This window comes from Wyeomyia smithii, chromosome 3, assembly GCF_029784165.1.
Source record: "Wyeomyia smithii strain HCP4-BCI-WySm-NY-G18 chromosome 3, ASM2978416v1, whole genome shotgun sequence".
Lineage (NCBI taxonomy): Eukaryota > Metazoa > Arthropoda > Insecta > Diptera > Culicidae > Wyeomyia > Wyeomyia smithii.
The window spans coordinates 89421736-89435661 of NC_073696.1; the positions used below are offsets into that span (position 1 = coordinate 89421736).

Genomic DNA, 13926 nt, shown 5'->3' on the forward strand with positions numbered 1-13926 from the left:
CTGCCTATAGCTTCAAAGTTTGTGTTTTGTCAGTGTGTCTTTTAAAGATTACCTGAAAGTTATTTCCCATCAGTCTTTCTCAAGACTACCTACTTTTGAATTTAACATTTGTTTTAACTTTTTTCGTATCACCTGAAATGGCTGGACGGAAAAAGAAACCTCGCATCGCTGCGGGGAGGAAAAGAGAGGCATCTCTTTCTGACACATCGAGTGTCTGTAGTGACAATCCTTTTGATATTTTGCCTGAGCAAGAAGCTGGTGAAATGGAAGTTACCAATAATGAAACTATACAAAATATAAAATCTTTAAAAAAGGAGAAAGTTCCACCTATTGTGGTAACTATTTCTTCTTAATTTAATATATTCAAAAAGGAACTTTCAACGTTTGTTTCTGACGTTAAAGTTACCTATCGAATTGGCCGTAGAGGTGAATGCCGCTTATTAGCCGACTCAGTAAAGGGTCGTGATCGTCTTGTTCAGTATTTAACTGACAAGATGTACAAATTTTTTACATATGACACCAAGAACGCCAAGCCGTTCAAGGTTGTCTTGAAAGGTCTCACCAACGATCAAACCGTTGATGAGATCAAACTTACTTTAACAGAATTACTTGGCATAGCCCCTACCCAAGTAATTCTAATGAAATAAAAATCACGAGGCGAAAACAGTCAGAGAACTGGAATTTCCCTTGTTAATTATTTAATTCATTTTAACCGCAATGAGGTTAACAACTTAAAATTTTTTGAAAAAGCACATGCTTTGTATAATGTGCGTGTAAAGTGGGAAATTTATAGGAAGTATGGCGGAGGTGAAAAGCATATCACCCAATGCCGTACTTGCCAACGTTATGGCCATGGTTCCAAATTCTGTAACATGGACCAAAAATGTCTTAATTGTGGAGACTCTTCTCACAAAAAGGACACATGTCCTGTGAAAGAGAGTAAAAATTTTCGCTGTGCGAATTGTAACGGCAACCATATGTCAAATTTTTATCAATGCCCAGTCCGTTTAGCAATTGTTAAGGCAAGGCAAGGTAAACAAAATTCAATTCCTCAATTAAAACCAACTTCAAAACAAAATTCTCCAAGCGTACCAGTGACGCATAGTTTACCTACTCCTTTGCATACCCGTTTAACTTATGCACAGGTTACAGGTAGTTCGAACATTATACCGCCTAGTGTTGGTAGTTCGAAAATGACCGTTAATATGGGTAAGCAAAACACGCTAGAAAATAATTGTACACCTGTTACTCCAGCTAATATTGCTGCCGAAAATATTTTTTCTAATGTCAACTGCCTGGGGCCTATTACGGCAGGTAAACTTTCTTTTTTGCAACAGGCAATGTTCGATCTTATGAACGCCATGTTGCAGGCAAAATCAATGTTTGAAGCCATTCAAATAGGCACAAATTTTACTATTAAAATTGTTTCTAATTTAAAATTTAGCAATGATTTTAAATAAAACAATTAAAATATTAAATTGGAATGCTCGCTCATTGAAGGCCAATGAGAATGAGCTTTTTATTTTTTTAACAGTAAATAATGTGCATATTGCAATTATTACTGAAACATTTTTGAAACCTAACATAAAATTAAAATATGATCCCAATTACGTGGTTCATAGATATGATAGGATTCAGGGTTCCGGCGGTGGAGTTGCAATTGTTATTCATCGCCGAATCAAACATCGTGCTCTTCCCCATCTTGAGACGAAAGTTATTGAAACTTTGGGAATTGAAGTTCAAACTGAACTTGGGATTTTATTTATTGCCGCAGCATATTTACCATTTCAATGCACAGGCGAGCTCAAAAATTATTTTAAAGGTGATTTACAAAAACTCACCAGAAATCGTTCGAAATTTTTCATAATCGGCGATTTTAACGCTAAACATCGTTCATGGAATAATTCTCAAAGTAATTCCAATGGCAAAATTTTATTCAATGATTGTTCTTCAGGATACTATTCTATTTTGTCTCCGAATAGTCCTACATGCTTTTCTTCTGTAAGAAACCCTTCAACAATTGATTTGGTGCTAACAGATCAAAGTCATGTATGTAGTGATTTGATCACACATGCTGACTTTGATTCTGACCATCTTCCAATAACTTTTTCTTTATCCCATGAATCAATTTTAAACCCTATGAGCTCTGTTTTTAATTATAACAAGGCTAATTGGGAAAGTTACAGAACTCATATTGAGAGAAATTTCAATAATGAGCTTGATTTGCAAAACGAAGTGAATATTGATTCCGCTTTGGAAGCATTAAAATGTGCAATTGTTGATGCCAGGAATTATTCTGTTCCAAAGGCTCAAGTGAAATTTGATTCATCAATAATTGACGAAAATCTTCAACTTCTAAATCGTTTGAAAAATGTCCGCAGACGTCAATATCAACGTTCTCGTGACCCTGTTTTTAAAACTATTTATAAAGATTTACAGAAAGAGATTAAGCACAGATTTACTCTCTGAGAAATCAAAATTTTGAGACTAAAGTTGAAAAATTGAAACCATATTCAAAACCATTTTGGAAGCTGTCGAAGATTCTTAAGAAACCTTCAAAGCCTATTCCAGTTTTAAAAGATGGTGAACGTTTTCTTGTATCCAATGAACAAAAGGCTCAAAGACTTGCTCAGCAGTTTGAGAGTGTTCATAACTCAAATTTGAATTTTGTGAGTCCAATTGAAAATGAAGTCACACGTCAATTTGATTTAATTTCTTCCCAGAATTTTTTACCTGCAGAAATAATTGAAACTAATTTGAATGAGATTAAATCAATTATTAAAAATTTCAAAAATATGAAAGCACCTGGTGACGATGGAATCTTTAATATACTAATCAAACATCTCCCTGAGAGCACAATGGAATTTTTAGTGAAAATTTTCAATTGCTGCTCCAAAATTGCATATTTTCCCAAATTATGGAAAAATGCAAAAATTACTCCCATTTTCAAACCGGATAAGAACCCAGCTGAAGTTTCAAGTTATCGACCAATCAGTTTGCTTTCTTCAATAAGTCAACTGTTTGAGAAAATTATTATTAACAGAATGATGTCACACATCAACGAAAATTCAATTTTTGCAAATGAACAGTTTGGATTTCGCCATGGGCATTCCACAACTCATCAATTGCTCAGAGTTACTAATATGATACGAGCTAACAAATCTGAAGGTTATTCCACTGGAGCTGCTCTTTTAGACATAGAAAAAGCATTCGACAGTGTTTGGCATAAAGGTTTGATTGCGAAATTGCAAACTTTTAATTTTCCAATTTTCCTAATCAAAATTTTAAAAAATTATCTTACTGATCGAACTCTGCAGGTTGTCTATCAGAATTCAAAATCTGATAGATTTCCTGTCAGAGCAGGTGTACCTCAAGGTTCAGTCTTGGGTCCAGTCCTGTACAACATATTCACTTCAGATCTTCCTGATTTGCCTCCAGGATGCACAAAGTCATTGTTCTGCGATGACACAAGCATTTCCGTAAAAGGAAAAAGTCTTCGTGTCATATGCAGTCGATTGCAGAAAAGTTTAGATATTTTTTCTTCCTACTTGCAAAAGTGGAAAATCTCTCCCGCTTCTAAAACTCAAATGATAATTTTTCCGCATAAGCCTAGGGCTTCTTTCCTCAAGCCAAACAATAATCACGTTGTCAAGATGAATGGGGTTATTTTAAGTTGGTCCGACAAGGTTAAGTACTTGGGACTAATTTATGATAAAAAACTTATTTTCAAAGAGCACATTGAGAGTATACAAGCCAAGTGCATCAAATATACGAGATGTTTATATCCTCTCATTAACAGGAATTCTAAACTTTGTTTAAAGAACAAACTTTTGATTTACAAACAAATTTTTAGACCAGCAATGCTTTATGCTGTACCGATCTGGTCAAGTTGCTGTTCAACAAGGAAGAAAACGCTCCAAAGGATTCAGAATAAAATTCTGAAAATGATTTTGAAGCGTCCTCCTTGGTTTGGTACACTCGAATTACATAGACTTACTGGTGTTGAACCATTAGAAGCTATGTCAAATAAAATTATTAACAATTTTCGACAAAAATCGTTGCAATCCTCAATTGCTACGATAAGCTCTCTTTATAGCCAATAAGTTAGCATTTAAGTTAGTTGTAAGTTTACTTCCCCTTTTCTGACAAGTAGGTTTAAATCCCTACGAATGATAAGTCCTAATTGCGAAAGCAAACAAATCCTAACAATTAAAATTACAAATTTCTAACAGTGTTGAGAAGTCACCATTTGTGATTGGACACACATACTCATTATTTACTAATATTTATCATAAATACTTAAGCTACTAACGAATCCCCCCTTAAAAAAAAAAATATATATATATATATATAGTACCCCAGATGACCTTCATCCTAACAATTAATAAGTCTCTCTTATTATAAAACTGGACTGAGTTACGTATAAAATAGTTCTCTTCAGGGAATTGTAATTGAGAATGTAAATTGAATTGTAATTAAGTCTCCTCCCTCTTGACAAAATGAGTCCTTCTTATAATAAAACTGATCTCAGGAATATTTATCCTCTCCAGGGAATTGTAATTGGTGATATTGGCATAGGGAACGAGGTTAGGATAAGACTCCTTGCTCTTGACATAATAAGGCCCTCTTAGAATTAGCCTGGCCAGAGAGGAACGTTGTTTAGTGAAGCAGAAACTAAGATGAACAATAACAAGACGCACAGCTCCCTGCATGTGACTGTAAACAAGGTCGAAACGCCCTCAACGCGACCAAGAAACATCAACTGTGTCTGTGTGCGTGTTATCGGCTCGGCACGTTTGACAAGATATTTCTGTAGTCGTTATTGTCAAGCTCGTATTAGACAGTTTATGCACATTACACACATACATAGACCATTAATGTTTCTGGGAGTCGTTCGGGGTGTTACAGTAGTTTTATATGCAGTGTATATTTCATGTTATATTAACCTTTATTCCCAATCCCGATGATCATTACAATAAAGCTCTTTGTTACGAACAGACGCATCAAGGTTTTCACTCTGAACCATACCCGTAACATGGTGTCAGAAGTTTTCGCGGTATAAAGTTCGAGAAACAATTGAAATTGTCGGGCATCGTATAACCCGATATAGCGAGTTGAGAAAGCGATTCAAACTTTCTAAAAGTTAAATAATAAAATGGAGGAGCAATTAGCTATGTTATTAGAAAACCAAAATAGAATTTTCGCGCAACTGCTCAATCAGCAGCGCGAGCCTCCTGCAGTAGCACCAGCAACAGTGCCCCAAAATGTTCCGCTTCCTCCGCCATTATGTCTCGAGGGAGACATGGACGAAAATTTCTTATTTTTCCAGGACAACTGGCAGAATTACGCCACGGCTGTCGGTATGAACACGTGGCCCAACGCTGAAAACGCAAAAAAAGTGAGTTTCCTTCTCTCTATTGTAGGCACAGAGGCTCTCAAAAGATTTTGCAATTTCGACCTGACAGCCGCCGACCGAATTTCGGCAGATGCGGTGTTAGAAGCCATAAAGAGAAAAGTGACACGTACCAGGAATATCATTGTGGATAGATTAGATTTTTTCACGGCTCATCAGAATATGGGAGAAACCATTGATGACTACGTAGCTCGTCTAAAGTACCTGGTTAAGCCGTGCAAGCTCGCGGCTCTGGAAAATGAAATGATCACCTACAAGCTGGCCACCTCTAACAAATGGCCGCATTCGCGATCCAAGATGCTTACAATGGCAGATCTCACAACAGCGAAGGCAGTGGATTTGTGTCGCGTAGAGGAAATAACGGCAAAGCACGTCCAAACGCTTTCTACAGACAATTCGTCGAGAGTCAGCAAGATTAAGGCGTCTTCATCGAAAGCACGTTTGTGCAAATTTTGTGGAGACTGGCATACATTCACAAAAGGTTCATGTCCAGCTTACGGAAAAAAGTGTAAATTATGTCATGGAAAGAGCCACTTCGAGAAAGTCTGTCGAAAAAATCTTCCGAGCTCGTCGAAACGGAACCGTGTACGTAGAGTGAAGAAAATTCACGAAGATTCGTCAGATGAGAGTGACTCGGAAAATGAACGCAGTGAGCTTTCCGAAGAATCAGAACTAGAAGGCGAGATTGGCAAGATTTTCGACAATTCGAAGAAAGGAGGAAATGTTCTAGCCGAAGTGTACTTGAAAGTGAACGATAACTGGAAAAAGATAAAATGTGAACTAGATACAGGTGCCAATACCAGTTTGATCGGGTACGACTGGTTATGCAAGCTAACTGGGAAATCGAATCCAGAGTTGCTTCCGTCGCCGTACAAGCTTCATCCTTTGGTGGTGGCACAATAAATGTTCTTGGACAGATTAAGCTACCATGTAAGTGTCAATCAAGAAAGTATTTACTCGTACTGCAAGTTGTTGACGTCACAGGCCTCTGCTGTCCTTAAAGGTGTGCACGACGTTTGGACTGATCAAGTTTTGCAAGACCGTCAGCATGGTTCCTGTAACACATACATCAGATGAAAGCGATTCGAATGTGCTGAAAATATATCGTATTGAAGCTTACAAGATTATAGAGAAGTTTAGCGACGTTTTTCAGGGATATGGGAAGATAAACGGAGAAGTTACCTTGGAGATCGATCGCAGTATTACTCCGGTGATCCAGCAGCCACGCCGGGTCCCAATCGCTCTTCGTTCGAAATTGAAAGCAGAATTGGACCAATTAGAAAAAGACGAAATTATTACGAAAGAACATCAGCACACGGAATGGGTGGGTAACATTCTTATTGTTAAACGTGGTACAGCAGGATCCGAGTCGATTCGCATTTGCCTGGATCCCATTCCATTGAACAAAGCATTGAAGAGACCCAATCTCCAGTTCACTACTCTCGATGAGATTTTACCGGAGCTAGATCAGGCCAAGGTATTTACAACCGTCGATGCACGTAAGGGTTTCTGGCACGTTATGCTAGATGAGGCAAGCAGCAAATTAACATCTTTTTGGACGCCTTTCGGACGCTACCGTTCGCTCAGACTTCCTTTCGGTATTTCATCGGCACCCGAAATATTTCAGTCAAAATTACTTGAGATAATTCAAGGGTTGAAAGGCGTAGAATGTCTGGCAGACGATCTTTTGATATATGGTCGGGGCTCTACTCGCGAAGAAGCACTCCGTGATCATAACGCCAATCTGAAATCGTTATTAACTCGTTTACAGCAAAACCACGTGAAACTCAATAAATCGAAACTCAAACTTTGTGAATCGTCAGTCAAATTTTTCGGAAGCGTTTTGACTACCGAAGGTCTACAGCCAGATTTCACTAAAATTTCGTCAATCAAGCACTACCCGGTTCCAGCAACACGTACCGAACTACATCGATTTATTGGAATGGTCACGTACCTCAGCCGTTTCATTCCAGCAAGATGCTACTCTTCAAACCGTGATTGACTACATTCGAAACGGTTGGCCGAACACAATCGAACGAGCTCCTGCAGGCGCCAGAATGTATTACAAATATCGAAGTGAATTGTTCACCCAAGGCAAATTAGTTTTCAGGAATGATCGGATTCTGATACCTAGTGCATTACAGCGGATCATGATTGACAAAGTACATGTGAGTCACAATGGCATCGAATCAACTTTGAAGCTAGCACGGGAGAACATTTTCTGGCCGGGTATGAGCGCACAAATTACGGATGTGGTTAAGGAGTGTGCTGTCTGCGCAAAGTATGCCCCGAGTCAACGTAAACCTCCTATGCAGAGTAATGCTATTCCCATCTACCCATGGCAATTAATCTCTATGGATGTATTTTTCATTTCTTTTCACGGTAAAAAACACCAATTCTTAGTAACTGTGGATCATTACTCAGACTACATCGAGCTAGACATTCTCAAAGACATGTCTGCAAAATCTCTAGTTGAGACCTGCAAGAAGAACTTTTCTCGCCATGGAATTCCGCAAATTGTCAACACCGACAATGGGACAAATTTCGTGAATGAAGACATGAAGCGGATGGCCCGCAACTGGAATTTCAAGCAATCGACCTCTTCTCCTCATCATCAGCAGGGCAATGGTAAGGCCGAAGCGGCAGTTAAAATTGCGAAGCGACTGCTTCAAAAGGCGGATGAAACCGGTCAGGATATTTGGTATGTTTTGCTTTATTGGAGAAACATTCCAAATAAAATTAGAAGTTTCGCGAAACACAAGATGTGGGGTGCCTGCCTTTTTCGAAAAATACACTCTTCGTGTGGTGCAAAACGTTCCAGAGTCGATCATGGAAAACAAGAAAAAGGTCAAATATTACTACGACCGCAAATCACGCAATTTACCCACACTGCAATCCGGCTCGCCGGTGTACGTCCAGACACATCCAGAAAGCAGCAAATCTTGGACGCCAGGCTTAGTGCACGAGAAATTGAACGACCGTTCCTACTTAGTGGAAGTAGGGGAGAACCGTACAAGACGCACCAGTTGCGTAAAATGGCCCATGCCATTAATTCCCCAAAATACTTACACATGTGACTTTTTATGACGAAATTCTTCGGTTTTCTCATAAAAACCCAGCTTCTCTACAGTTCTCATATAAAAAAGTGTGTCATAATGACTAAAATGTTCAAAAAACTGTGCAATTGGCTGTGGCTCTGTCCAACATGTAATAATTCATGAATTTTATTCAAGCTTTTATGATTACCTGACTAGTAAATAATACAAAAAACTTATGGTTCCCCTAACCTTTACACTTTTGGAGTTTATGCTATGAGTGTTTCAAATTATTTCACTAACTTTTGTCAACTTTTACCTAAAAACAATCAAAATCAAAAGTGGGGCAGAATGCACTATGAAGAGCTTGCACGAGATTGCTTGACGACTTAGAGCAAGTTCCATTATTTTTTATTTTACTTTCGAGACTTCAAGCGCTTCTCACTTCGCGTGCTGATTCCTGCTAGTGGCATATTAGCCATTTGCTTTGGAGCATACTGACCTTTGTTGAGGTGCGTTTTGGTCACGGGCTTGTTTGGCGGCAATGGTAGTTTTTACCAAAAAAGACATTGAAATCGAGTATTTTATAATAAACTTGGTTATAAACATACTATAAATACATCCTACAATCATCCTACACGTTCAATGTCGCTTTGAAATGTTTTGAAGCGCGGTAAATCGCGAGAATGCTTAACTGGTGCGTTTTGTACAATCCTCCCCTAAATGGATCCTGTTACCGAAGAGATCTGACGAATATTAAGCCGCGTAATGAACCAGCAACAAGCTCTCTTGTTTCATTTCCTGAAACTTCACAAAACGACAATAGCACCATCCCAATGAATCAAATGAAGATTGCACCAAAACAAGTGTCGAAACCGCAAGCAACTATTCAGATGGAAACAGTCAAAAATGCAACACCAGTGACCACTGTCGAACCGGTCGAACCAGTGGATGCACCCGATGCGCTTGATGCACCAACACCGATATGTAGAAGTGACAGTCGGTGTAAGTCGGTTACGCCGACCACTAGGCCGAACCAAAGCAGCATACAAGGCACAAGGACCATAGATGTGACGAACAGACCGATACGTACAAGAAAATTACCAAGCAAATTCGATGACTTTGTTATGGATGACTGATTATTTTAAAAAGAAGGGAAGATGTTACAGTAGTTTTATATGCAGTGTATATTTCATGTTATATTAACCTTGATTCCCAATCCCGATGATCATTACAATAAAGCTCTTTGTTACGAACAGACGCATCAAGGTTTTCACTCTGAACCATACCCGTAACACGGGGGCACCACATTACTTGAAGTCCGCAAGGTATATGAGAAGATCTGACACTTGTGTATCTTGTTATCTTGTCTTTGGCAGAAAGCTTGAAACGAAAGAGTAAACTCTTACACGCAAGCACGTATATGAATAGAAAGCGTATCATTTACCTCAGTAGTGCCAATAATATGAAATGCGGAGTACAGAAAACATCTGGGCAATATCACAATAGATCAAAATATGGTCGCAGTGATGAGTCCACACAGAGAAATAGATTTGGATTGCGGATTGATTGAAGAAAAGTAACTAAGTATGGATGGTCTTTCAGACATCAACAATAATGCTGCAGTTACTGCCTCGGCTTTCTAAGTCGTCATCCTTAAGCCTGTATTACACTCTTTGATCAAGCGTCAAATATTTGGCACTTTTTGACAGATAAAAATTTGGTCAAAGATAATTGTTTGTCACTCTCCAATTTTAACATGGGGCAAACACGGGCAAACAACAACCATGATGTCAAATAAATTTAACCATTATGTCAGAAGGTCAAATATTTGACCATTAGACAAAGAGTGTACTACAGGCTTTAGGCTAATGCGCTTTTGTAGCTATCGCCAGACTTTAATTTAGGCGAATCGACCGATCGTTTCAGAACCGCCTATGGGAGTTTAATAAGACAGTCAACCAATTTATCAAAATATGAAACCTGTTTATTTAAACGAATTTTTTAAAGCTGTATACGAAACCACTCGATGTACGTAGGATGAATTAGTCAGGAGATCAGATTGTTCAATTATATAGAATAGAAGTTTCGTCGGAAACCTTCGCCCAAAAGAGATCTTTTAGTTTTTTGAATTGCTTTCTATTTTTCTTGTAATTTCATAACTGAAAAATTTATTTTTTATCACATCACTTCGAACATAAATTAAGTATGTTTAACTGTTTTTTCCACTCAATTCTCCAAAATCTGTCATCATTAGTACTCAAAAGAAAAAATAGACTCACTTCAAGAAAAAACAAATAATTTTATTCGATCATTTACAGGCTCTTTTAATAAATAATTGACTATTTGTTATGCATTTACATTTGTTTTAAAACAAATCAAATATTTTATTAATACATTACTACAGTGAAAAAATAAAGGTTGACTCTTTAACTGTAACTGTATCCTACGCACATAACTACATTCACATATATATATTGACAATCTTTTCACTTTCTTACAATAAAATCACCTGACACATTTAAATCTTACAATGGCAACGACATGTTTTGTGAATAAGCGATATATTCAACACTGAGATTTGCGGTGCTTTCTCGCGTGAAATCACGTATAGTACACGAACGACCAATAAAAAATGTTGAATACTAGAAAACAAAGCGGAAATACAAATCGTGATCGCTTGTCAATCCATATTGCTATTTCCTGTGGTGTCATAGTGGTCCAACCATTTCCGTTCACGTTCGACTGATCACCGGATTTCTTCGCATCTCCGTTGACCAGCGTTGTATCTTCTATCCTAATTGAAACGTTGCCACTTCGGTTATCCAAGTTGTCCACACTTGAAGTCGTTATGATAGGAAGCGTGGAGCTTGATTTAGCTGGGAACGACTGTAATAAAAACAGGACTTTAGTCTCATGAAACATGCGCGTGCCTTTTGCACTTACATGAACTGTCAGATAATTGTTGAAAGAATTCGTCGAAGCGGTAACTGTCGCTTGACCATCTAAGCTTGTACAGGAATGAGATTTCTGTAAGCCTCCAATATCCTTACGAGTAGGGAGTGGAGTGAGAGATTTGAAAATATATTTGCTGTTCTTTTTTTTCAGCTCTACGTTTTTTCTTCGTCTCCAGATAGTGTTTACAAAAGCGAACTCCACCAAACTGCCAAAAATAAAGCCGGTGCAGCCTAGGAACCAGATTTCGGAAGCTTTGATATAGCTAACCTTTGGCAGTGTTTTGCCCTGTGCAGATGCCAATGTAATAAATGTCAACATGGTACTGGTTCCCAGCGTAATTCGAGGTGCCGACTGATCGGCTTGTAACCAAAACGTTACCCAAGAGATCGTCACCAACATAATTGAGGGAATAAAATAATCCATTAAATAGAAGCCCATTTCACGAGCCAGATGCACCGTGAAACTCAGTGAGCTGTAGTTTCCAGCTGAAATAATAGATAGATGTTTTAAAAGTGTTAAAACTAAACACAAAAGTACCCTACCGAAAGCTCCATGACGCAGATCACTTAAATCAGCATTAACAATTGTTTCGTTAGTGAACATATCCAAAAGTACATATTCTGTTAGATGCAACTCTGGTGCTAGTGTCACTGGTGTGCTTTTCTCCCATTTCAGGATGAGATCACCAACGTTGTACATCCCTTAAAATAGTCCATAAGCTTAGTTAGTGTGAATAAACCTAAAACCTGTTTTAACATACAACTTTCAAGCACCGTAGAACAATGTTGCTCATCGAAGGGAAATTTCTGCAGATTCATCCAGCAATACAACGTGGCACTGATTCGCGTGGAAATAATGATGGTACCATCCGGTGAAATCGACGTCAGAATATCTTTTTCGGCTGTTCCCAGGATGTCCGAACTGCGTTCGTTGGCTAGAAACACGTGCGGTACCCAAATCACGTCCCGTAATGATTGCTCGCCCATAATCGGTTCCGTCCGGTTGGGTGCGACTCTTTTGAAAACTAACCGAGGATCTACGAACCGCAGTTGCAGCAATACGTGGATCTTGAATTGCTGATAAAAAAACGTAAAAATAGTCATTCGGAAAGTAACTAGTTTAGAGCAACCTACCAAATCATGTGCTTCCAGATTTTGAAGAAAATAGATGTATGCTCGCGCAAAAACTTCCACTGGTAATTTTGTTCCATTGTGAACTAAAAGAAAAGAAAAGTACGTTTAGTTTTACCAGCAATTTATTTATATATTAGTTTTAAATCTATTACACGATAATCCGATTTATCCAGAAACACAACACAGGATTACGTGTGTTATTTTCCACACAGTAAACAGGCTTCATCCTTCATTAGTTTATGGGCGCCTAATGGCCGGCTATAAAACGATACTTACTGGTCATCGGTCGCTCCAATCGATCATACCGGCAGACATGAGTCAACCGTGAAAGTAGCTGCGTCTGGGACATGTGGCCCGCTTCATCTAGAGACGGACAGTCGGGATCGCTGTGATAAGAGAGTAAGAAAAACAGGTAGGTATAAATTGATTTTGCCGTAATTGTTTTGTTAAAAGACACGATTGATTGCAGGCCATTTTTCACGCTACTGCACAACAACGTGACGCAAGTCAACTGCAATCTGGCGGGTGAAAATAAAAGGTTGGGTGTTTTACATAACGTACTGGACGTTTCGGAAATGGCTAGAGAAAAAGAAATTCCGACGAGAACTTTTGTGTTGTCATACAGTGAAAATACGTAATCAGAAAGTTTTCAGCTTTGTTGTTTTTTTTTTTGTACATAACATGATAATCCTATTTTCCAATGAAAAATTGTTCAGCATCGGCCAATTTTTCTTAGAATCAATAATTTGTTCTAAAACAAAATGGAGCGCTATATCACGGATCAAATCGGTACCAACGATGGCTGATAAAGTTTTGGTCGAAAAATTTGTGGCTATCTAGAGGTCCAGACCGTAACCCCTTGGATTATTCGGTTTGGGTGTATGTTGAAGCACAAGCCTGCAAGCATCTCATCCTAGTTTTTAAAGGTTATGAAGTCTGTCATATATCGCACGTGGTTGTCAACTTATGTTTAAATCACCTACAAGAACGTCAATAGTTTAGTTGATATATTTTCGCACACGCTCAAACAGCAATTTTGTAATTTTGTACCGGCACCACGCCCCCGGCGAAAGCCTGTTTGGTCTAATCGACATCTTCGTGAGCTAAGACGACTAAGGGCAGCGGCACTTCGGAGATACGTCAAACGACGAAACGCAATGACTAAACTTTCGTTTACTACTGCAAGCAAAAATTATAAAATCTACAATCGTTTACTTTATTCTCAGCATGTACTACGCACCCAATCTGAGCTCAAACGAAGCCCAAAACGCTTCTGGTCATTTATAAACAGTAAAAGAAAAGAAAGTGGACTTCCTACCAGTATGTTTCTTGGGAATGAAAACGCGGAAACGCTTGATGGTATTTGTTCTTAATTCAGGAAACACTT

General features: G+C 38.5%; 1 protein-coding gene across 3 annotated transcripts in view; it reads right to left on the reverse strand.

Annotated features, from left to right (window-relative positions):
- Positions 1-10730: 10730 nt before the first annotated feature.
- The window catches only part of LOC129732114 (pH-sensitive chloride channel 2-like), a 30701-nt gene continuing 27505 nt past the window's right edge, over positions 10731-13926 (reverse strand). For all 3 annotated transcript variants that reach the window (XM_055692634.1, XM_055692633.1, XM_055692632.1), the window contains 6 exons: positions 12816-12925; positions 12540-12622; positions 12167-12482; positions 11949-12107; positions 11395-11891; positions 10731-11337 (listed from right to left, as the gene is read on the reverse strand). In XM_055692634.1, coding sequence (XP_055548609.1) covers positions 11053-11337; positions 11395-11891; positions 11949-12107; positions 12167-12482; positions 12540-12622; positions 12816-12925 — 1450 coding nt within the window. In that variant the 3' untranslated portion in view covers positions 10731-11052. The remainder of the gene's footprint in view (positions 11338-11394; positions 11892-11948; positions 12108-12166; positions 12483-12539; positions 12623-12815; positions 12926-13926) is intronic.